At 44.1% G+C, this 23,735-nt stretch overlaps 1 protein-coding gene across 1 annotated transcript in view; it reads right to left on the bottom strand.

The window, feature by feature from the left end:
• The window catches only part of CSMD2 (CUB and Sushi multiple domains 2), a 649,885-nt gene that overhangs the window by 7,250 nt on the left and 618,900 nt on the right, over nt 1–23,735 (bottom strand). Inside the window, exons 58-68 of the mRNA XM_015134762.3 lie at nt 21,946–22,122; nt 20,369–20,548; nt 19,765–19,938; nt 16,482–16,655; nt 16,070–16,143; nt 12,813–12,924; nt 12,070–12,249; nt 5,875–5,937; nt 3,556–3,717; nt 2,002–2,114; nt 184–271 (exon numbers count right to left, since the gene is read on the bottom strand). Coding sequence (XP_014990248.3) covers nt 184–271; nt 2,002–2,114; nt 3,556–3,717; nt 5,875–5,937; nt 12,070–12,249; nt 12,813–12,924; nt 16,070–16,143; nt 16,482–16,655; nt 19,765–19,938; nt 20,369–20,548; nt 21,946–22,122 — 1,497 coding nt within the window. The remainder of the gene's footprint in view (nt 1–183; nt 272–2,001; nt 2,115–3,555; nt 3,718–5,874; nt 5,938–12,069; nt 12,250–12,812; nt 12,925–16,069; nt 16,144–16,481; nt 16,656–19,764; nt 19,939–20,368; nt 20,549–21,945; nt 22,123–23,735) is intronic.

The following is a 23,735-nucleotide window of genomic DNA, read 5'->3' as shown; positions in this document are numbered from 1 at the left end:
TTGCTTTTGGAGAGATATTCCATAGCTTTTGTCAGAATCTCAAAAGGCGTCCCTAATCCCAAAGAGGCCAAGCATCCCCGCCTCACACTGTTCAACTTCCCCAGTCCTCTACCTGCCTGCGGCACACACGGTTTCTCTCCCACCCACCCGGGCCCACACTTCCGGGGGACAAGCACTAGTTACCCAGTCTTTGAAAGCCAAACTGCCCAAAGCCTTGGCCCTTGACGGAGCCTTGGTAGATGAAGGTGCCTCCGGAGGACTCTGACGAGACCTGTGATGGAGGGGAGCACAGAGAGCAAGTGGGAGGCTGCTGGAAGGATCTAGAACTCCTCTCTCATCGTACTTGCTGCCCAGCAGGTCAGAGTCACCCACTGACCTGCTGCTCCGACACACAGGGTTTGTTCTCTGCCCACAGCCAGGCAAGGGTGGGTGTGACCGGGGAGCCCGGGGTGGGGCAGGGGCACCAACTACATGTATGAGGTAGGAGGAAGATTTTATTTTCTACTGGTCAAATCACTTAATCTGTCTGTGCCTCAGCTTCTCATATGCAAAATGAGAATAGTAACAGTACCTATGTCATAGGGTGGCTGTAAGGATGAAATGAGTTAATAAAGATGAAACACTTCAGAATGCTTAATTTATAGGCCTTAGATGCATGGTAGCTGTTATTACTGTGATGAAAAACCACCTTTTGGAGCATTAGGAACATACAGAGCCATGGTGAAAATGTCCCTTGCAGATTAAAGGTATTGGAGAGTTCGTCACAGTTCTAAGAGCTATTAATTTTTTAGGGGGCGTAGCTGGGGACCTAAACTCCTGCCACTGATGCTCATGTGACAGATGCAGACCCCCAAATGTGCAGTCTGGGGCCGCAGCAGCTGAGGGCATGCTGTGAGGATGCCTGCGCTCCTGGCTACTTCCAACCTATACTCCGTGGCTAGAAGCAGCCTCTGCCTGCCCTCCCCAGCTGTCCCCCAAAACACGCCTCACTGGCTATCAAAAGGCTCCATGGTTGTTTGGCGTCCTAGGCAGTAGCTCCAGCTGTTCCTGGCCCTCTGGAGCCCCATTGTCATCTTCCCCTGGCCTGCACTCCTAGCTCCATGTCCCAGCTTCGACCCTCCTGGATGGTGGAGTCTATTGTTCCTGCACAGCTTTTGGGCCACGATGATTGAAGCTGGCCCATACTTGGATTACGAAGGGGACCTACAGATACCCTTGGGCCTACCAAGGAACTACCCATATGTGCCAGTCGCTGGAGAAGCCACTTGGTTCTCCTGATGTGCTTATGAAGCAAAGTCAACGCTGCCGCAGCCCTCCACCAGCTGGTCCTGTCCATGAGAATGCACTGTGACTCCCTAGCTCTCTGCTATTCTGCTCTACCACGACCTCTCGCTTCATTCTATGCTTTCTCTTCTAGCTCCAGCAATCCAAGACAGAGAAATGGAGGACGTGGCAGGGGATGCTATGCTCAACTCCACTATGTGTGACATAGGAAGGTATGGCCAGAGAAGTGTCACTGGAGACCCAGCTTCCACCTCAAGAAAGCCCTAGAATAGAATGTCTTTTCCACAAGGGAATGCAAGAAAGTCCTATCCCTCTGCCATGTCCTGGTCTCTCAAAGCTCTGCTAAATCACTGACAATCTGCATCCTCAAGTGTGAGCAGAAGTTCAAGGTAGTCATGTGAGACCCACTGCCTTCTTCCAGCTCCCACCCACCACGTCAATACCTTCAACTAGCCTGAATTCCCTCTGCCCCCGATCTTCATCCCTTGCTTTCTGTTCAAACAACAGAACTTACTCCAACTCTCTGGCTTTTAAAATCTTTTCCTTTGCCTGTTTCATTAGCAGATGAGGACCCTCTTGCTGCTCCTAGGCAGGGCCTCACAGAAAACCTCCTCCCAAGTTTCCAGATTGATCCTAGGAGTTCACACACCCTTTTGTCCTCCTCTTCCCTGTCAGTGATCTGGGAATCAGGGGAGGAGGTGAGTTTGCTGAACTTACGTGTCCATCTAAAGCCCAGTGATCATCTCTGAACTGATTCACAAAGATCTCCACCGGCCCTGTAATCTGGTACACCTGGAGTAGGAGATGAAAATCTTCTTTCTTGTAAGTTCCTGGGAAATAAAGTTCTGGGGTTACACATGAAAGATCTGGGAAAATTTCAAAACTAAAATTTGTGGGTTGGTGGGTGTAAGTTTCTGGGTGGAATTTCATGTGTAGATGTTGATATAAACATTCCCCACATACCTTTAAGCTGTAAGTGTAGTGTTGAGTGTGGGTTTGTGTAGGCTGAATGTGGTTATATGCAAGAATTATTAAGATATGCATATGTATGTTAATAATTGGATTACTGGGTTGAGGTTGTGATCCTATTGACACAGGCATGTGTGAGAATATGATTTTGTGTGTTTTAATCTGTCCACTGATGTACAGATAGTTCAATGGGTGCAACAGTTCATGAGGGCATGGCCATGGGAGCATGTGAATGTGTCTATCATGTGTGAAATGAGCAAATGTTATCCCGCAGTTGCATAGGTGTGTAGATAGGATTGTATGTGGGGTTGTGCATTAACATGTTAATTCACTCACACATTGATTTATCTATCCACGTATTCAACAAACACTGTTTTCTAAGGTACTTTTTCTGATTATAGGAAGATTGAAAATTGGGAAAATTTTAGAAAATGCCAAGATGCATGAAGAAAAAATAATTTCTCCTGATCTCACTAAGAAATAACCACGTTACTGTAAATAATTCCAGTTTTCTTTCTCATGAATGTAATGTTTTCCTTTAAAAAACTGGAGTCATATTTTAAATATATTATAATGAATGCATTTCCCTTAACACTGGCATAATATTTCATCTAGTAGATCTACTATCATTAAAATACCCATTTCTCTATTTTAGGGAAATTTTCTAGTTCCAGTTTTTACATACCACAAATGGCCTTGTAATGGGAACAGCCTTTATTTAAAAATGTTTGACTCCCTCCATATCTTCTTACGACAAAAATTGTTAGAAATGTAATTAATGGGTCCAATCATTTTCAAGCATCTTGATACAAATCGCCAAATCGTTTTCCCAGAACTGTACCATTTTAGAATTTGGCCTTCATGGCTGAAACCGACCTGCACTAAGTGTTATCATTTAAAGACACTCTTGAGTTGATAGTGTAAGTGGAAAATGATGTTTTGTGTTTACTTTTTTTTTGATGATTGCTGAGAAATATTTTTTCCTTTGTTTGTTGACTGACTGTACTTTGGCTCCTGGGAAGTCTCTGCCCCTATTTTTGGTTCAGTTTAGGGATATCAGTCTTTTCCCTTTGTTTGTAGGAGTTCTTTATATATTCAAGTTATTAATATTTGCCATTTAAACATTTCCCTTTAGTCCATGGTGCTTTATTATGTAAAGATGAATAGACATTTCCTCTTCCCTGACTACCAGACAAGTCTGAGCCTTGCATGACAGTATGATGCAATGCCATTAGGCTCATCCTTGCTAAGGGTATGTGCCCATCCATCCTCCTGGCTTCCATAGAGAGGTCTGCTCCTTACCAGCCAAGTGCAGCTCCACGCCACTGTGGTCAATCATGGTGGCATTGACCTTGCTGTTGGCAACTTGGAAGCCAGTCACTCTGAGCATGGCTGGCTGCTTCTTCCCCTGGTATTCATAGGCCCCTTTCCACAGGGAATTCTTGGCAAAAACATCACCAGGAACTAGAGGAATTGAGAAATAGAGGTGAGGAGGACTTTGTGTATGCTGCCAGAATTGGGGTGACCTGATGACTGATCCCAGCCCACTCACTGGGATTGTTTCCTTTCCCCAACGTCTAACGTGGGGAGGGTGGTAGAGCGCTCTGGCCTCTTCTCCTCTTGTGTCTCAGAGTGGATGGGTGGAGGGAACTGAAATAAATATCCACTCCCATGTTCATTGCAGCATCATTCGCAATGGCCAGGATAGGGAAACAACCCAAGTGTCCGTGAATGAATGAACAAATAAAGAAAAGGGTATATATACATACACTATGGAATACTAGACAACTTTTAAAAAGAAGGAAATTCTTTCATTTGCGGCAACATGTACGAACTGGAGGACCTTACGTTAAGTGGAATAAGCCAGGCACACAAAGACAAATATCATATGATCTCACTTACATATGGAATCTAAAAAAGTTGAACTCATTGGAGTAGAAAGTAGAATGATGGTTATAGAGGCTGGGGCAGAGTGGAGGGTGATGGGGAGATGGTCAAAGGGTACAAAGGTTCCATTAGACTGGAGGTATAAGTTTTGGTGATCTACTGCATGTCATGGTGACTATAGTTAATAAGAATGGATTGTACATTTCAAAATTGCTGAAAGAGTAGACTTTTTTGTTGACATGGAGTTTTGCTCTTGTTGCCCAGGTTGGAGTGCAGTGGTGTGATCTCAGCTCACTGTAACCTCTGCCTCCTGGGTTCAAGCAATTCTCCTGCCTTAGCCTCCCAAGTAGCTGGGATTACAGGCATGCATCACCATGCCAGGCTAATTCTGTATTTTTAGTAGAGATGAGGTTTCAACATGTTGGTCAGGCTGGTCTCAAACTCCTGACCTCAGGTGATCTGCCCACCTCGGCCTCCCAAAGTGCTGGGATTACAGGCGTGAGCCACCATTCCCGTCCAAGAGAGTAGATTTTAAATGTTCTCATCACAAAAAAATAACTAAGTGAGATGATAGGTATGTTAATTAGCTTATTTATTCCATAATGTGTATATATATAGAATAATATCACATTGTACCCTATAAATATATGTCTATTATTTGTCAATTAAAATTAAATTATTTAAAAAGATATAGACAGGGAACTAGAAAATGAGGGAGAGAAGAAGGGAGAAGAAAAGAGAAAAGGAGAAGTGTTTAAGAGATGGAGAAAGGGAAGAGGGGAGAAGAGAGAGAAAACTGACATGTCAGTATAGCATGGTGAATCGGAACATGGGCAAGTGAAGTCAGACAGACCCAGAGTCTAATCTTAGCTCTGTCACTTATCAGTTCTCTGATCATGTGCAAAAGGCTTAACTTTCTCCCTGTAAAGGCTATGCCTGTATTCCTATAAATGGTGGCCATCCCGTCTACCTTATCGGGGTTATTGTAGGGGTTAAATGACTAATGTTGTAAATTGTATGTTATATGATATTGCATGTGTAAAAGCGCTTAATCGGTGATAGCTACTAAAATTGTCATTCATCCTTGTAATCATTCTCTATGGCAATTATTATGATCTCTATTTTACTGAAGCTTAAGAGGCGAAGCTCACTTGTCCAAGGACACAGCTGGTCAGTGACCAAAATGGCACTCAAATTGAGTTTCTGATGGCAAATCTAGCCTCGTTTCCTGCATAATACACATGCTAATGTGATAAATAAAAGTAGAAGGTTCATAAAAGGATGTGATAGTCTCTAAGAATCTGGCATTGGCCAGGCCACATCTGCAGTCTGTGTCCAGTTCTGGATGTGATACTTGGAAAGACCCCAGACCTATCTTAAACTGTAACCATTTCCAGGAAGCTCCCCAGGCATGACCTGGGTCGATGTGTTTGTATGACCACACACTGGCCAGTCCTATGCCAGGAGGGGCTGTAGTAATTAACAGTTCCAGAGCTTCCAGTTGGAAGGCACTAGCTCTTTCTTCCAGATGAAGTTTCTGCTTCCTTCAGGCTCACTTTCTTCTGAAGTCTGCCTGGGCTGGAGAGGTGGGTAGGGAAAGCCATCCAGATCTATAGATAGTTCTCATGGCCTTCCTCTAGGCACTCAGCAACTCTCAGCAACTCGTGTTTTCTGGCTAACTCTGTGAAAAAAGTAACACCAGTTTCTTGAGCCAATGATCTGGACCATACATACTCAAGGCTTGGGTGAGCGGTGGCTCCCGGGCAGTATTGATGGGTCTCCCACTGGGCCGGACCTCTGCTGGGGAAAAAGAGTGGAAGAAAACAGGTTCAGCTTTTGGTTCATACTCTGTTGGAAAAATAATGGCCACCTGTCTGACCTTAGGTCAATGGGTTCTTTGAGATCTTGCTTTGGACTTACTATTTTTTAGACCAGGAGGTGGACTACTTTGATGGTCTGATGATGCTGTGGATCCCTCTCAGAATAAAAAAATATTAAGAGTTACAAAGGAAGTCCATTTTATTAGCTGGAGTTATTAAAATAGTAGACAAGACATTAGCATATAGTGGTATATGTGATACTTTATCACTATATTAAATAATGGGATCTAGCAGCGAGTCTAGAAATGACCATAATCTTGAAGTAGTCAGGAACATGAACAATATTTCATGATATTGGTAGCAACGGGAATGTAAACAAAAATCTCTTCAATTTCTATGGGTGACAAAGTCACAGGTGCTAACACTCCTAATGGTTGTTGTCTACGTTCAGAATTAAAGGAGCTGCTACATTCCAGTAAAAAGTAAAGGAAAATAAAGGTGTACATTTTCCCATCCAAGTGCACAGACTCCCTGAATGCCCTCATTGAAAACTTTGGGGGCTGGGCGCGGTGGCTCAAGCCTGTAATCCCAGCACTTTGGGAGGCCGAGACGGGCGGATCACTAGGTCAGGAGATCGAGACCATCCTGGCTAACACAGTGAAACCCCGTCTCTACTAAAAAATACAAAAAACTAGCCGGGCAAGGTGGCGGGCGCCTGTAGTCCCAGCTACTCAGGAGGCTGAGACAGGAGAATGGCCCGAACCCGGGAGGCGGAGCTTGCAGTGAGCTGAGATCCGGCCACTGCACTCCAGCCTGGGCGACAGAGCGAGACTCCGTCTCAAAAAAAAAAAAAAAAAAGAAAACTTTGGGGAGGCTGAGGCGGGAGAATGGCGTAAACCCGGGAGGCGGAGCTTGCAGTGAGCTGAGATCCGGCCACTGCACTCCAGCCCGGGCGACAGAGCGAGACTCTGTCTCAAAAAAAAAAAAAAAAAAAAGAAGTCCTGTCCTCGACTGTGCTTTCCTTCCAGATGCCTCGCATGAAGGAGGAACTTCTACCCATCAACAGTGAGCTCTGTGAGCCCTGGTGTGAGTTGCAAAGGAGTGCATTCCTCCCTTGGAATGATGAGATTAAGACCAAGAAGCCCTCACAGGCAAAGCAAAGGCAAAAGTTCTGGGCCTGAGCCAGACAGCCAAGGTTTACGTCCCAGCAGTGTCACTTAATGACTGTATGACCTTGACTAGTAACTTTACCACTCAGAGTCTTTGCCTCCTCATTTGAAACATGGAAAAAACTAAAACATACTTCACAGGTCTGTGCTGAATAAATGAGGTTATGAACAGAAAGTCATGGTCAGTAAATATTGATGTCTTTTCTTCTTTTTGCAGAGAAACAATAGAAAATCTGCCTTGTTGCCATTAAGGGTGGGCTTCCCACTGTCTGCCCTGGCGGGGAGCACAGCTTTAGCAAACCTCCTTCAACTCTGGAGGTCAGCCTATGGCTGAGTACACAGAGTGCCGTGGAGAAAGTTTCTGCAGTGACTCAAGGCAAGTGTACTTCTGAACAGAATGCTTTGTCGTCTTAGGTTTCGTAAGAGGAAGGGAGCAAAGAAGGAGAGAGCATCTTACGTGTGAGGTACTGTGACAGGCACTTCTTCATTTACTCTGCTCTCAGAACTCTGAAGTAGAGATTATTGTCCCCATGTTACAGCAGAGAAACTTGTTGAGAGGCAGAGAAATGAAAGGGCTTGCTCAAGATCATAGAGTAACGGGTTGAATTCAGCTGCATCTAAAACATTATATATTTTTAAATAAAAGTAGCTATAATAATAGATTAAAATATTTAAGAATAAGTGTAACCAAACAAATGCAAGACTTGTACACTGAAAAATATAAAACATCTAAATAAATGGAAGGACATCACATGTTCATTGATTGGAAACCTTAATACTGTTCAGATGGCAATACTCCCCAAATTGATCTACAGATTCAATGCAATTCCTGCCAAAATTCCAGCTCTCCAGTTTGCAGAATTTGACAAGCCAATCTTAAAATCTGTGTAGAAACAAAAGGCAAAACAATAGGCAAACAATCTTAAAAAAGAACAAAGTTGGATAATTGATACTTTCCAATTTTTTTCTTTTCTTTCATTTAAAAAAATATTTTTATTTAGAGACAAAATCTTGCTCTGTTATCCAGGCTGGAGTGCAGTGGTATAATCATAGCTCACTGTAACCTCCAAATCCTGAGCTCAAGTGATCCTCCCACCTCAGCCTTCTGAAGAGCTAAGACTACAGGCATACACCACCACTCCTGGCTAATTTCTTCACTTTTATTTTTTTGTAGACATGTAGTCTCCCTAGGTTGCCCAGACTGGGACACTTGCCAATTTGAAAACTTACTATAAAGCTACAGTAATCAGGGCTGGGTGGTAATGGCATAAAGACAGTCATAGAGATCAATGGAATAGAATAGAGAATCCAGATATAAACTCATACATTTATGGTCAAATGGTTTTTGACAGGAGTGTCAAGGCAATTCAATAGGGAAAGAATAGTCTTGCCAACAAGTGGTGCTGGAACAACTGGATGTCCACACACAAAAGAATGAGTTTGGACTGTAACCTAGTATCATAAAAAATTAATTCAAAATGGATCAAAGACATAAATGTAAGAGGTAAAACTATAAATCTCTAAGAATAAAACATAGGCATAAATCTTTGTGACTTTGGATGTGTCAAAGTTTCTTAGATACGACATCAAAAGCATATGCAACCCCCAAAATAGATAAGTTGGATTTTATCAAAATTAAAAACACTGGTGCTTCAGAGAACATCAACAAGAGAGTGAAAAGAAACCCCACGAAATGGGAAACAATTTGCAAATCATGTACCTTATAAAGGCCTTGTATTTTAGATAGAGAAAGAACTCTTTCAACTCAACAGTAAAAAGATAAATCAGTAAAAAATGGACAAAGTATTTGAATAGACATTTCTCTAAGGAAGACATACACATAAAAAAGTGATGAGCACTATTAGCCATTAAGGAAATATAAATCATTTTTGCACAATGATATAGGCAACAAAAGCAAAAGTAGACAAATGAGATTACATCAAACTGAAAAGCTTCTGCACAGCAAAAAAAAAAAAAAAAAAAACAAAAGAAACAACAACAACAAAAAAAACCCAAAAAAACAAAAAACAAAAAACAACAGAGTGAAGAGGCAACCTATGGAATAGGAGAAATTGTTTGTAAACCATACATCTGATAAGAGATTAACATTTAAGGAACATATAGAAGGAACTAAAACAACTCAATAGCAAGAAAATAAACAACCTGATTTAAAAACAGGCAAAGGATCTGAATAGACATTTCTCGAAAGAAGACATAAAATGGCCAACAGGTATATGAAAAATGCTCAACATCACTAACCATCAGGGAAATGCAAATGAAACCCACAATGAGATATCACCTCCTACCTGTTAGGACTATTATAAATAAGATTAAAGATAACAAGTGTTGGTAAGGTGGTGGAGAAAAGGAAACTCTTGCACACTGTTAGTGGGAATTTAAGTTAATACAACCATTATGGAAAACAGTATGAGGGTTCCTCAAAAAATTAAAAATAGAACTACCATATGATCCAGCAATACCATTATGGAGTATACATCCAAAGGAAACAAAATCAGTAAGTCAAAGAGATATCTGCACTCTCAGGTTTATTGCAACATAATAGCCAAGATGTGGAAACAACCTAAGTGCCCATCAGTGGATGGATGGATAAAGAGAATGTGGAATATATACACAATGGAATACTATGCAGCCTCAAAAAAGAAATAAATCCTGCCATTTGTGACAACATGGATGAACCTGGAGGATATTATGTTAAGTGAAATAAGCCAGGTACAGAAAGACAAATACTGCACAATCTCACTTATCTGTGGAATCTAAAATAATTGAACTAATTAATAGAAGTAGAGAATGGTGGATACCAGGAGCTAGGGTGGGGTGGTACTGGGGGGTTGGAATTGGAAAGATGATGGTCAAAGGGCACAGAATTTCAGTTAGATGGGGAATAAGTTCAAGATCTCTTGTACATCATGGTGACCACAGTTAACAACAATGCACTGTGTACTTGAAAATTACTGAGAGTAGATTTTGTGTTCTTCCCACAAAAAATGGCAAGTATATGAAGTTAATGGATATGTTGATTAACATGACTTTGCCACTCCACAATGTATACGTATATCAAAACATCATGCTGTACACTCTACATATATACAACTTTTATTTGTCAATTAAAAAATAATTAATTGGATGAAAATTCAAACAATAAAAAACACCACAATGAGATACCACTTTATACCCACTGATGATAGATACACTGAAACAGGGCAGACAACTGTTGGGAAGGATGTCGAGAAACTGGACCCCGAGACTTTGCTGGTGGGAATAACATGGTGCAGGCACTTTGGAAAACTTTGGCAGTTCCTCAAAATATTACACATAGAGTTACTGTTCTCCTAGATATGTACCCAGGAGAACTGAAAACATACTAAAACAAAAACATGTGCATGTATGTTCACAGAAGCATTATTTGTAATAGCCAAAAAGTGTGAACAACCTAAAGAGCCATCAACAGGTGAATGGATAAACAAAAAGTGATGTCCGTATGATGAAATATGATTCATGCATAAGAAGGAAAGAAATTCTGACAGATGCCACAACATGGATAAATCTTGAAAACATTATGCTAAGGGAAATAAGCCAGACACAAAAAAACAAATACTGTATGATTCCACTAACATGAGGTACTTAGAATAGGCAAATTCACAGAGGCAGAAAGTATGACAGCAGTTTCCATGGGCTAAGAGAAGGGGGAAATGGCAGTTATTGTTTAATGGGTATGGAGTTTCTGTTCAAGATAATGAAAAAATTCTGGAAATGGATAGTGGTGATGGCTGTGCAATATCATAAACATAACTGATGCCACTGAATTGTGCACTTAAAATTTTATATTATGTATATTCTATCACAATAAAAACTTAATAAACGTACTTCAGTAAATGTACTTTATATTACTACCATATGTGGAAAACAAAAGAAATTTACAAGCGATACAATGAAAATAAAACACCGTTAGTAAGTTCTAGCTCTGATACAATCTCTGACCCTGAAGGCTTCCCTCTGAGTAGCAGGATAGCAAAATAGTCATAGATCCTAAAGTTAGACCATCAGGGTATGGATCTTCAGCTCTTAACCTTTCTCAGCTGGGGACCTTGGACACATTAATTAACTTCTCTGTGCCCTAGTTTCCTCATATATTAAATAGCCTCATAGGATCTTGTGAAGATTAAATGAGTTGAAACATACAAAGCACTTAGCACAATGCCTGGTATCTGGTAAGGTCAGTGCCTATCAGAGAGTTTAATGCTATTCCAGCACTCAACTAATCCTTTATCCTTAATCCTTTCTCTCAAGACTGGACTCAGACATCACCTTCTCCAGGAAGTCCTCCCTGACTTCTCCTTTCCCCCACTTTAGTGCCCTTTCTCCTCATTCCTACAGCATTTGGCACATCTCCATGTTCCTCCAGGCACTCCAGATATAAAATCTGATAATGTGTCTGTCTTCCACATGGCAGGATTGTGTTTTTTCCCTCCGAATCCCTCATGCTTAGTGCAGGCATGGGGCCTCATGAACTCTCAATCAATAGAGAACGAGTGAATGAAGAAGAGGGGAAGGAGGTCTGGGACATCCTCGTAACCCCAAGGGACCTACAGGCGGGTGCCGTTTTATCAAGGGTGTAATATGCGTAATGCGTCACTCCAGGTTGGTGGAAGAAAGCACTTTCCTCTGTCTGATGATGAAATGCGATCCTGTGAGTGTTTCAGCCGAGGCAAAGGGGGCAACCCTTGGGGTGGGTTGAGTATGCACCTTTTTAGACCGCTCTCTGGTTTGCTCTTCTAGACCCAAAACCTTAGAAAATCAGAAGCAGGATCCAGCTCCTGGAAATGTGATTCCTTCCTTCTCTTTTGCCCTCTTTCAGCTCAAGCTCAGCTGGCACCTTCAGCCTCCCACCCTGGAGAGCTTCCCCGAGCAGGCACACTCACCCAGGCAGATGGGCGGCTTGCCTGTCCAGCTGCCATCCGCCTTGCAGGTGCGGTGCTCGGAGCCACCCTTGAGGGAGAAGCCCTCCTGGCAGGAGTAGATGAGTGTGTAGCCCATGGAGGGCAAGTCCAGGGCCCCGACGTTGGCATGCGTTGGCGTTTCTGGCTGCCTGCAGTGGTGGGCTGGATGAGAGGAAAGACCTCATTGGACCGGAGGAGATTAGGGGCTTCAGGGGCCCTTTTGACCATTCCTCTGTTCCTAGATAGAATATCCTCTTCCTTCCCCTTCTAGTCCCTTTCATGCCAAGCATCCCCGCTCCCTAATCCTCTACCCTAACCCCAAGCTCTGTGTCTAGAGGAATGGCCAAGATGGAGATCATGTGGATATCGGCTTGGTTGACTCTGGGCATGGGGAACCTAGCCTGCAGCACCTCCTGAGGGGTAAAGGGGTAAAGGGTCAAAAGCTTGATCTCTCCACCCTGAGGCCTGGCCTTGTAGTTGTTAGTTTTTGCTGCCACTGGATAGTTTTTTCTTTGCTAAGGCATAGGGACTGCCTTCCAGTATCAGAAAGGCTTTTGTGTGGAAGTCCTCTGTGAGGCCCTAACGCGTAAGGACTACAAACAGACTGATGTCGGTTCACATGGGGAGTTGTGAGCTCCCTGTCATTCAGAGGATTCAAGCATGTCCCAGATGCCCAGCTGGGGCAAGAGGAATTTTTCTGGGATGTGGGTGAAGTCTGCACTCACGGACACAGTCAGGTGGGGTTCCACTCCAGGTCAGGTTTGGGAGGCAGGTCCTGGTGGTGGAGCCCTGAAGCAGGTAGCCCTTTTGACAGCGGAAGAGGACTGTGCTTCCAACCTGCGGCAAGGACACAAAGTCCCATCAGTCCCTTCCTTCCAGCAGTGCTTCCTACATCTGTCCTTTGACCACTTTCCCACGGCCCAACTCCTCCCCTGCTGTGGCCTGCAAAACTCTTTTTCTGATTCTCTGCCTCGTTAAATTTTCTTCCTCCTTTGAGGCAGTTGATATGATGCCTCCTTCACAAGGCCTCATCTAATACCCCGAACAAAGTTGTAATATTACACTCTGTTGTGGACACAGTGCCTGATTCAGAGTCAGAAGACCCTGGATCCGAGTTCTGGCTTCTGCATTTACTCAGGACAGGCTGTGTGGAACTCTGTATACCTTAGTCTTCCTAAGGATAAAGTGGGGATGACCATCCTTGCCACAATCACACTGGAATGTTGTGACACTCAAATGTGATGGCGGATTTGACAGTATTTTACAAAATGTGAAGAAGAGTGTAAATTAATTATCGTGTGTGTGTCCCTTTCCTCGATGAAACTATGAATTCTTTAAGGATGGGAGACTTGTCTTTACAGATATGGCCCCCATAGAATCTGCTGAATGAACTGCCACCCTCCCTCCCCACTCCGCTCAGTTATGTTCCCCGTCTTAACCCCCCACCAGCCCCTCGCTGTACAACTCGACACTCCCGCAACTACAGTCTCCATCTCTCCCTACCCAATCCACTTGGTGTAATGTGGCTAGATCTGTTTCCTACACTGCAACTTGGATTATACTACTTCCCAGCTCAAACACTCATGTGTCCCTATTACCTACTGGAACATGGGCAAATGCAACATGTAACTCTTAATTTCCACTCCCTTCTTCCATGCTGAACACTTTTTATCTTGGATTTCATCATTTGACTTAACAAATGACACCTTTATCCATGCAGTTGTGCAAATAAAAAACCTCCAGTCATCTTTGATCCCTTTGACCCCACAATCCATCCCATCAATGAGTCCTCTTGGTTCTACCTACAAAACATATCCTGAAGAAGCGTTCAGGATCACTTCTCACCTTCTCTTTCCCTGAAGTCATGACAACAGTGTCCTCCTTGTCTAAGTGCTTCTATTCTCAATTGCCTGAGTCATATTTCAAATGAAGAATCAGATTGTGTCACCTTCAAATGGCATTTTGGATAAAATCCAAAATACTTATCATGGCTTCAAGGCCCTGCAGGACCTGTCCCACGCTGCTGCCTTTGCAAAAATTATGTGATAGCTGACATACACAAAGTAATATATGGAACACATATAAAGTATAATAATAAAATGGACATTTTAGATTGAATCCACATGCAACTTAAGCGCTAGAACGTTACGGACATGGTTGTAATGTCCTAGGGCCTCTTTCCCTGCTCTGTTCCTCAACACTCCTCCGTAGTAAAGGCGGTCTGGAAATTTGTATTAATTTCCTTGCCTTGTTAAAAAATGATCCTATCACATATGTGCATACATATCTCTAAACAATTTAATACGTTTTTGCTGGTTTTAATATTTATAAAAGTCGTGTCATGCCACCTTTGCCACTAGATAGTATGTTTCTAAGATGCATCCATGTCATGCAGAGCTGTAGTTCATTCATTTTCTTTGCTGTATAATAATCCATCACGTGACTATACCCACAACCTTTCCTGTTTCTTGGTAACATGTGCAAGAGTGTCTCTGGCATATGTGTGCAGAGGTGGAACTTTTGGGTCATAGAGTGTGTGAATGTTTAACTTTACACACCAGGACCAAGCTGTTTTCCACCCTAGCCTCGCTCTGGACTACATTTCCTTCTCCTCTCTCACGGGGCTGAAGACTTGCTAGCTGGCCTGTTTTCCACTCCCTTCTTCCATGCTGAACACTTTTTTGTCTTGGATTTCATTCCAGGCTGCTAAACGCTTCCCTCAGCACTCCTTTGCACCAGCCTTTCGTTCAGCCAGGAATGTCATCCTGCTCTGCACAGGGCTAGCCCTTCTCATCATGGAGGCCACAGTTCAAATGTCACCCTTCCCTAACTACCCTTCCTAAAATGGCAACCCACCCTGTTCACCCCCTTCATATCACACTGTGTAGCATCTAGTGCTCTCAGAAGCTAGCTCGTTTATTTATTTACCATCTTCAGCCAGGTAGTTCCCTTCAAACAGGCCCCCGGCCTGTCCTGTTCCCGCTGTATTCCTAGCACCTAGAACAGTTCAGTGCCATAATAAGCACGTGCCGAGTGAGTACAGACCGAGTGAATAAGTCACATTACTTGACTAGATCCCAGCCTGTCATGTCCAGGTTAGTCTGATATTTTCCTGGGCAAGTCTTGGACTCCAGCTAATTGTCCTGCCTTGAACGCACCCACACTTTCCTCTTCTTCCTTTTCTCTGTTCAATGTATCCCAACCCAGACTGTCCAGGTTCTCTCCTCCCAAAGCTCATCTGAGATGTGTCCACAGGGCCTGCGTCCTGATGGGCCAGGCATGCCGACGGGCCTGCCTCATGTGTGACACATGTTCATTGCCACTGTGCATGAGCCCAGTGTCTGTGGGTGGGGTGGGCACCCTGAGAACAGAGGTCTGTCTGTCTCACTCATTTCCGTATTTCCACAACCACCCTGCCCGGGATTGGCGGGAAGTGTTCGTGGAACTCCACGCCACTGTCCTTTCTCATCAGTTTCTCTGATGGATGTTAGGGTCCTTCTGTTTCTGCAGGGTGCTCCCATGGAGCACTGTTCAAAGAGGCAGAGGGCTTTCTTTCTGCACTTTCCAAGCTCTTGTCCTCCCCGAGTGCTGTCCTGAGGAAGGTCCCTGGGTCCCCTTTTTTTTTTTTTGAGATGGAGTCTCGCTCTGTCACCCAGGCTGGAGTGCAGTGGCGCGCTCTCGGCTCACTGCAAGCTCCGCCTCCCCGGTTCACGCCATTCTCCTGCCTCAGCCTCCTGAGTAGCTGGGACTACAGGCACCCACCACCACACCAGGCTAATTTTTTGTATTTTTAGTAGAGACGGGGTTTCACCATGTTAGCCAGGATGGTCTCGATCTTCTGACCTCGTGATTCGCCCGTCTCGGCCTCCCAAAGTGCTGGGATTACAGGCTTGAGCCACCGTGCCCGGCCCCTGGGTCCTCTTATGGCAGTGACAGGAAGGGATAGGATGTAGGAAGGCCCTATCTTGGCTGACCTCCTTACCTGGTAGCCCTGAGAATTGTTCTGTATCCCAAACTGTGGCACGCCAGGGTCTGCACATGTGGTCAGGGTCGGATCTGGATGGCCAAAACAAAGACACAGATCACATGGTCATGGAAGCCTTCACTGCCTCGTCTCACTCTGGGAAATAGGTGTAGAAAAGAAAATGGGGCCACATTGTGACTTCCCTGCCCACTGAGATCCCCACCTGAGCCTTGGCCCTGGCTGCCTATTTGACTCCTCGAAGCACACTAGCTCTGGCTATTTTACATCCTGCTGCAGAAGCTCAGAGGAGGAGATGTTCCCTTTTGCAGATGAGACCACTGAAGACACGGAAGGAAAGTGATCATCTCAGGCCCCAAAGAAGGTCCCTCCTCCCCAGCCAGGATGCTCTCTGCCCCAGATGACCTCTCACCTATGCAGCTGGGCTGGGTGCCACTCCACGTCCCATCTGACTGGCAAAACCTGCGTGGAGAACCCACCAGCACCAGAGGGGGATGGCAGGAGAAGGAGACAGATGACCTGTAGGAGAAGCCTCGGTCCTCTCTCCTACCACGGGGTGGGACACCAGGATCCCCGCAGAACACAGCTGAGAAGATGAAGGGAGAAAGGCAGGTCTAAGTTGCTTTCTGGAACCCAATCTTCCAGTCCCACACCCCCACCTTTGCTCTTTGCACTGTTCCCTTCCTGGTTAGGCTTGAACTCTGGGAACCGGGGCAGCCCAGGTAGCTGCTTCCGCCCGCTGCGGTGCTGCGGGTGATGGGGGCTTCCTCCCCCTTCTACATTCAAAGTGCCTGTTAATAATGATCCACGTAATGGAGTAACATTACAGGAAGTTTACAACATGGAAGGAAAATAAACGACAATCCCACTCTCCAGAACTTTTTTCCATTTTCACGCACGTTCTTTTCTAGTCTTTGTTCAGTTGTATGTAAACTTGTGAGGAGCGGCAAAGCCAAGTCCATGTGATCCGTAAATCTTGTTTCATTCACTTACCATTATCTTGTAAACATTCTCTATGTTTATGACATCATCATCACTTATTGGCTACACAATTAGCAACAAGTGGTTGTGCCATAATAATATCATAACCCTTACATTGGGCATTTTCTATTATACAGTTATATATCACTCTTCTTTCACATGTATTATTTTCTTTTTCGTTTTTTCTTTTCATGTGTATTACTTTCTTAGGAGAATTCTCTAGGAGTGAACTTATTCTTTCTAAACAGTTGAACATGTTCACAGCTCTTGATGTGTAGTGTCAAATGTCCTTCCCTAAAGGGTACACATTTACAGTGCGGTGGATAGTGTACGGGTATACCCATTTCATTCAGGCCATGTTAACATCAGGGAGTGTCACTAAAAATTGACTACCAAAGGCAAAACTCACCATGATATCACTTCAAGCATCGCTTTATGCTATGATGCAAATGTGTGTGTGTGTGTGTGTGTGTGTTTGTATGTGTACACAGAGTCATGAGGTACATAATCACATGCAAAATAAAATGAAGCTGGACCGGGGTAGTATATGGGTATACCCATTTCATTCAGGCCATGTTAACATCAGGGAGTGTCACTAAAAATTGACTACCAAAGGCAAAGCTCACCATGATATCACTTCAAGCATCGCTTTATGCTATAATGCAAATGTGTGTGTGTGTGTGTGTGTGTGTGTTTGTATGTGTACATAGAGTTATGAGGTACATAACCACATGCAAAATAAAATGAAGCTGGACCTGTGGCCTCTGCCCTGAAGGTTGGGGAGTCTATACTGACCAATTAGAAGTCAGTTTAAAAATCGACTGATGGGAAGTTACTGTATCCAGAAGGAGGCAATGGAAAGAACCAGAAACACAAATGGCTGACAAGTGAAGAACAACTGGCGTGGCCTTTCTCATAAGCAACGTGATGCCAATTAAAGTAATGAGCTATCTTTTTAAGCTCCTCAGGCTGGTAAATATTTAAAAATACTGGCACAATCCATTGTTGATGAGGGTGTATCCAGAAACATTCTCATAAACTGCTGTGGGGAATGTAAATTGGGACACTTTCTAGAAGACAGTTTGACAACATATGTCAAGAAGGGAGGCGTGACTGCCCTTGGCCCAGCATTGTCATGCCTAGGGCTTTGCTGCAGGAGTAAAGAAAGGCATTTTTTTTTTTTTTTGAGACAGAGTCTCACTCTGTTGCCCAGGCTGGAGTACAGTGGTGCAGTCCTGGTTCACTGCAAGCTCTGCCTCCCGGGTTCACACCATTTTCCTGCCTCAGCCTCCCGAGTAGCTGGGACTACAGGCGCCCGCCACCACGCCTGGCTAATTTTTGTATTTTTAGTACAGACAGCATTTCACCTTGTTAGCTAGGATGGTCTCGATCTCCTGACCTCGTGATTCTCCCGCCTCGGCCTCCCAAAGTGATTACAGGCGTGAGCCACTGGGCCCGGCCAAGAAAGGCAATTTTCAGGAATACATATTGCAGAACTGCTTCTAACATGATTAAGTTGGAGATAATCTAAATTCATCACCAGTACGAAAAGATTAAACAACTTGTATCTACAAGGAAATTCTTTAAAGCCATTAAAAATGATGATTCATAGATCAGTAAATACTGACAAAGAAAGGTAGAAAGGTATTGATGAAAAGGTTTTGGCGGCCTATCAATTAATACAAGTTATGAAACAGTACGTACAGCATGAGCCAATACCAGTTCTCGAAAATGTATACATATCACTATCTATGCAAAAATGCACAGTGATTCACGTGGGACACCATCAAAAGCTGAACTGTGGTTATCATTGGAAAGTGCGAGTTCAGATGACTTTTACTTTCTTTTTTGTATTTTCTAATGGGTAAAATTTTTTTCATGATGACGTCATTCATTGTTAAAAGGCACTTCAGCTATTTCTCCAGAGGAAAAGCAAGGTTGCTGAGTCCAGACTTGACCCTGGTAGTATGTGAAGGTTGGAGAGGGTAACATTACACCAAACATCTGTGTCCAGTTTTGAGCTGCTGGCTCTAATCTCTGCGGAAATTCCCAGATGGAAGCAAATTTTCAGAGGAACCCAAAACAGTATCATGAGTATGTGGATAGTTTTCTGCAGAATTAGATAAATGGCAGTTAGAAAAATACATCCTACTGTTTGTCCAAAGCACGGGCATGGAGAAACCTTCCAGAGCCCATTCATGGGGTATGACAAGAATAAGTGACCCAGAACCTGCTTACTGGGGATCTCGGTAAGGAGTAAGCCCTGGAATAGACTTGGGGCTCCTCAGGATACAACTGGGCTAGGTGGATAAAAAATAAAGCAACTCACCAGAAAAGCACAGGTTTCCCAGAAGTCTTTTCTGTGCAGGCCATTTTTCATGAAAACAGACATGTATCTAGCACTGGGTACCCCCAGATCTTTGAGTACTATTCCATACAGTTAACAACCCTTCAGGTAAAAAACCACCCCCAATATCTCCAGCTTAATTTCCTTCTGTGACTCTAGACAGTGTCTGACACCAGGGCTCAATTAAGGGATCCTCATTTTCTTCCTTTCCACTTCCTTCCCTCTTTGATAGTGTCTTTGATGAGGCTCCTCCCTGGTTTTGGGGAGGGGACTACCGATTCCGGGCCTTCCAGCCACAAAGCTCCAAGGAGGCAAGGGGAAGGAGCTATCGAATAGGATGCACCAAAGGGCCTTGTGAGCAACTTACGGAAACACTGAGGTAGCTCTCCGGTCCAGGACCCATTTCCCTCACAGGTGAGCACCGCGGGCAGGGAGAGCTGGTACCCCTCCAGGCAGGCATAAGCCACACTTGAGCCCCACATGAAGTCAGACCCCACCACCTTCCCATTGGGGATGAGCGGAGGTGGCTTGCACATGAGAGCTGGAGGGAAACCAAAGAAGGCTGAGTTCTGATGCTGTCCTGGGAAACCAGCCCGCATCACCATCATTGATATCACCGACTACCCTGCACCCGCCTGGAGCCTGGGCTAAGCAGGAAGAACCAGAACGGGGCCCTCTTACTGTGGGAGTTCTGATCTTTTTGTACCTTACAATGCCCTCTCTCAAGTGTGACAACACAGTCCTCTGTTTGCGGGACCCTCCCCTCAATGTTCATGGCCCAGGCCTTATCTTGGTACTTCTGATTCGCTCCTGGCAGGTGTTCAGGGGAGAGTTTTCTCACTTTGAACATTCCCTGATAAGATGTTAGGGTTGGCCTCTCACCCCTCTCCCCTCTAGATAGATGCTCAGGGCCTACATCTCACTTTCGTATCTTTTTGACCCTCTGTCCACATCTGCAGCCCCAGACACACCTTTGCAGACAGGCTTGGTTCCATTCCATGTCCGGTCCTTGGTGCAGCTTAGCACAGATACTCTATGTGACTCCATCATATAGCCAGGGACACACTGATATGTCACAGTTTTGTTGTACCTGAAGTCATTGCCCAGTCGAAGGCCATTGGCTGGAATCCCAGGGTCACCACAGTTTATGACTAGGATAAGAGAGATACAGCATTGTTCACTCCCAGCCGGGACCCCACTTCTCCAATACCATCCGTATCACTCCCTGCACGCATCCAAGAATGGAAACTGTCAGATTAGGGATGCCCTGTCTCCTCACAGGATCCCAGTTGGACATTACCCATTGTAAATTTCTTTTTTTTTAAAGTCACGGTCTCACTCTGTCACCCAGGCTGGAGTGCAGAGGCACAGTCATGGCTCACTGCAGCCTCGAACTCCTGGGCTCATGCAATCCTCCCACCTCAGTCTTCTGAGTAGCTGGGACTACAGGCATGAGCCACCACACCAGCTTGCCCATTTTAAATTTTGTTTGGTCAAATCCCTGGCATTAGCCCTGTTCTTGCCCATACTGTCCTTAGGCACCACTGCAACTTGGGCTATGAAGGTTCACTTTATTCAAAGTGCCCCTTCTAAGAGGAAGTATCCAGAGGGCTCAGTTCCTAAAAGAGGCTGGGGCCCAGGGAAAGGGAGTTTTCTGTTTGAAGAGCCTCAGGTATATTAATGAACCACATAAGACAATTGATTTGTCTGTTGAGGGGTACATCTTATCACCTGCTGTTGTACCTATGAGGTCTCTGTAGGCCCAACAGCACCTATAGAGGACTCGTAGGGACAACAGCCCGGAAGCAGGGTCTTATGGCCCATGAAAGGGTTATGCCTATGTCATCATATAATTGAGGGTGGGGCTTGGTGAGCTCTGGTCTCAAAACCAAAGTGAACTTGACATGGGATTTTAGATGGAGCTGAAATTACAGACTAGGACTTTGACGGAGAATCTTGTCACATTTCCTTATCCTATCTCTTCCCTCCATCTGGATCCCACAGTGACTCACTTTTCCTGGAAAAGGTCTGGGACAACCCTTGAGAAAAGCAAGAAATGGGAGCTGTGAGGCTACACTGTGCTCAGGAACCCCTACTGGGTGGGGTCGGGTACAAGGAGAGAACGAAGCAACAAAGATGGTGGATAGCCGCATCTTTGAAGTGAAAAGAGAATCAGGTTGAGTTATGGGGTTTGATCATAAGAGAGAAAAGGGAAAGCCCAAGGAATTGGCTAGAGCCTGAGAAATGGCCAATATACATTCTCTGCCTCTGTGAGCGTCAGCCATCTCATATACAAAATGGGGATAACAGTAGCTACTTCGTGGAGTTATGGTGAAGATCAAATGACATGTGCATATGAAACAAAGTACTTCGCTCAGTGGCTGCCACACAGCATATGCTCAACAGAGGCTATTCATATGATTCTCGTTCAGGCTCACGTCCCACCATCCCAACCATCCTGCACCATCTTCCATGGATAGCCTTCTTCTCTGGCATGCAGGATCTGGGCCACTGTTGGCCATGGAGCCCGTAGGGCCTGGGCTCTCACCAAGGCACTCAGGGTCACTGCCTGTCCAGGTACCATTGACTGAGCAGTGACGGCTGAGCAGGCCTGTGGCGTAGTATCCTTCCCGACACTCATAGACGATAGAGCTGGAGAAAACCAGGCCATCACTGAACACGACTCGGGCATTACTTGGAGTCCCAGGGTTCCCACAAGAGATCACTAGGAAGACAAAAATACACGTTATTCACCAGAACAATGGAGGTTATCATCCGGGGGGACTAAGAACCACCCAGTGGAAGCCACATGCTACCTCAGGACCCTGTGGATAGAAATGCCTCTCATGCTGCTTTTGTATCGAATTTTCTCACCCCTAGACAGGAAGGAGAGACCCCTATGAATCTTTCAAATTTTCTCAACAAATTCTAGTTTTTTAAAGAAAAAAGATGATCTATGCTATTATCGTCCTTAAAATTTTGAACACAATTGCTTAATATCACCAAATATCCAATCAGTGCTTGATTTTCCTTAGTTGTCTTTCTCTTTTTTTAACACTTGATTTGTTTGAATCAGGATCAAAATAGGGTCCACACATGACATTTGGTTGACACGTCTCTTAAGACTTTAAACCCAGAGACGATTATTTCTGCTTCTATAATTTATTTGTTACAGAAACCAGAACATCTTTCCTGTAGAACGTCACACTTTCTGGATTTTGCTAACTGCATCAATGAGATATAGTTTAACATATTCCTCTATCCCTTGTAGTTCCTTCCTGTAATCAACTTCCACCTTTTGGCAATGGTATTCATAGGTGGTTTTGGGCCTTTCCTATTGCGTTGGATCAGGAAGCACAGAATATCTGGGTGTTTTCTTGTTCATGATGTTGAGGCTCATCAATGATTTCAGGCATGCCTGCCTAATGTGGCATTATGAGGTTTCCATTAGTTTTTCACTTAATAGTTTTAGCAGTCATTGACCAGATTCATTATTTCATTAGGGATTGGAAAGTGGTGATATTCTACCATTCTTTCTGCATTAGCTAGAGTTCTTTAAGAAAGAAATTTTCTATCATCAAATATTTGCTTATCCTGAAATACCGTTCATATAGGAAGGCAAGATAATGCTTGATTTTTTGTGTGTGGTTTTTATTTTAAATCAAATGTCAGAATAATGAGTTGGTTTCCTAGCAAACTCCAAAGGTGACCAATGTGTTTATTTAAGAATCATTTTGAACTCATGAATCTAAAGATATTTTTTATGTTCCCATCCATTGCCATTATTATTCTTATTGATGCTCAGATTCTCCATCTTTAGCCAATAGGAGCCTCTTCCAGTTGGCTCCCGAGTCCTGTTAACATGACCTCAGTTATCTTTGGTGGAATCCTTGCTGGATTGACAAGATGTTCCGTATTTGTCTTGTATATTTCCTGCATCAGCCTGGAAATTAGTCATTTCTCCAAAGAGTCTAGTTTCTTTTAATGGAGAACGGACCACAATCCAGGCACTAAGATTACTCATTGCCACTGACCTGGTCATTGATTCTAGACTTTTAGAGTTAGAGCTGGGAAAATAACTTCTTAAACTGAAAATACACTGGGATCATGTGGAGGTAGACAGTGGAAAAACAGATAATAGAGACTGGGAAGGGTGAGTCAGGAGGATGAAGAGAAGTGGGTTAAAGGGCATGAAAATGCAGTTAGAAAGAAGAAATAAGTTCAATGCTTGATATCAGAGTAGGGAGACTGTAGTCAAAAATGTATTGTACTTGGGTGATGGATACTCTAAATGCCCTGACTTGACCACTGTGCATTATATGTATGTATATAACAAAA

This window comes from Macaca mulatta, chromosome 1 (assembly GCF_049350105.2).
Source record: "Macaca mulatta isolate MMU2019108-1 chromosome 1, T2T-MMU8v2.0, whole genome shotgun sequence".
In the NCBI taxonomy this organism is placed as follows: domain Eukaryota; kingdom Metazoa; phylum Chordata; class Mammalia; order Primates; family Cercopithecidae; genus Macaca; species Macaca mulatta.
Note: the sequence above shows the minus strand (reverse complement) of the source record. Positions and strands in the feature narration are given on the sequence as shown.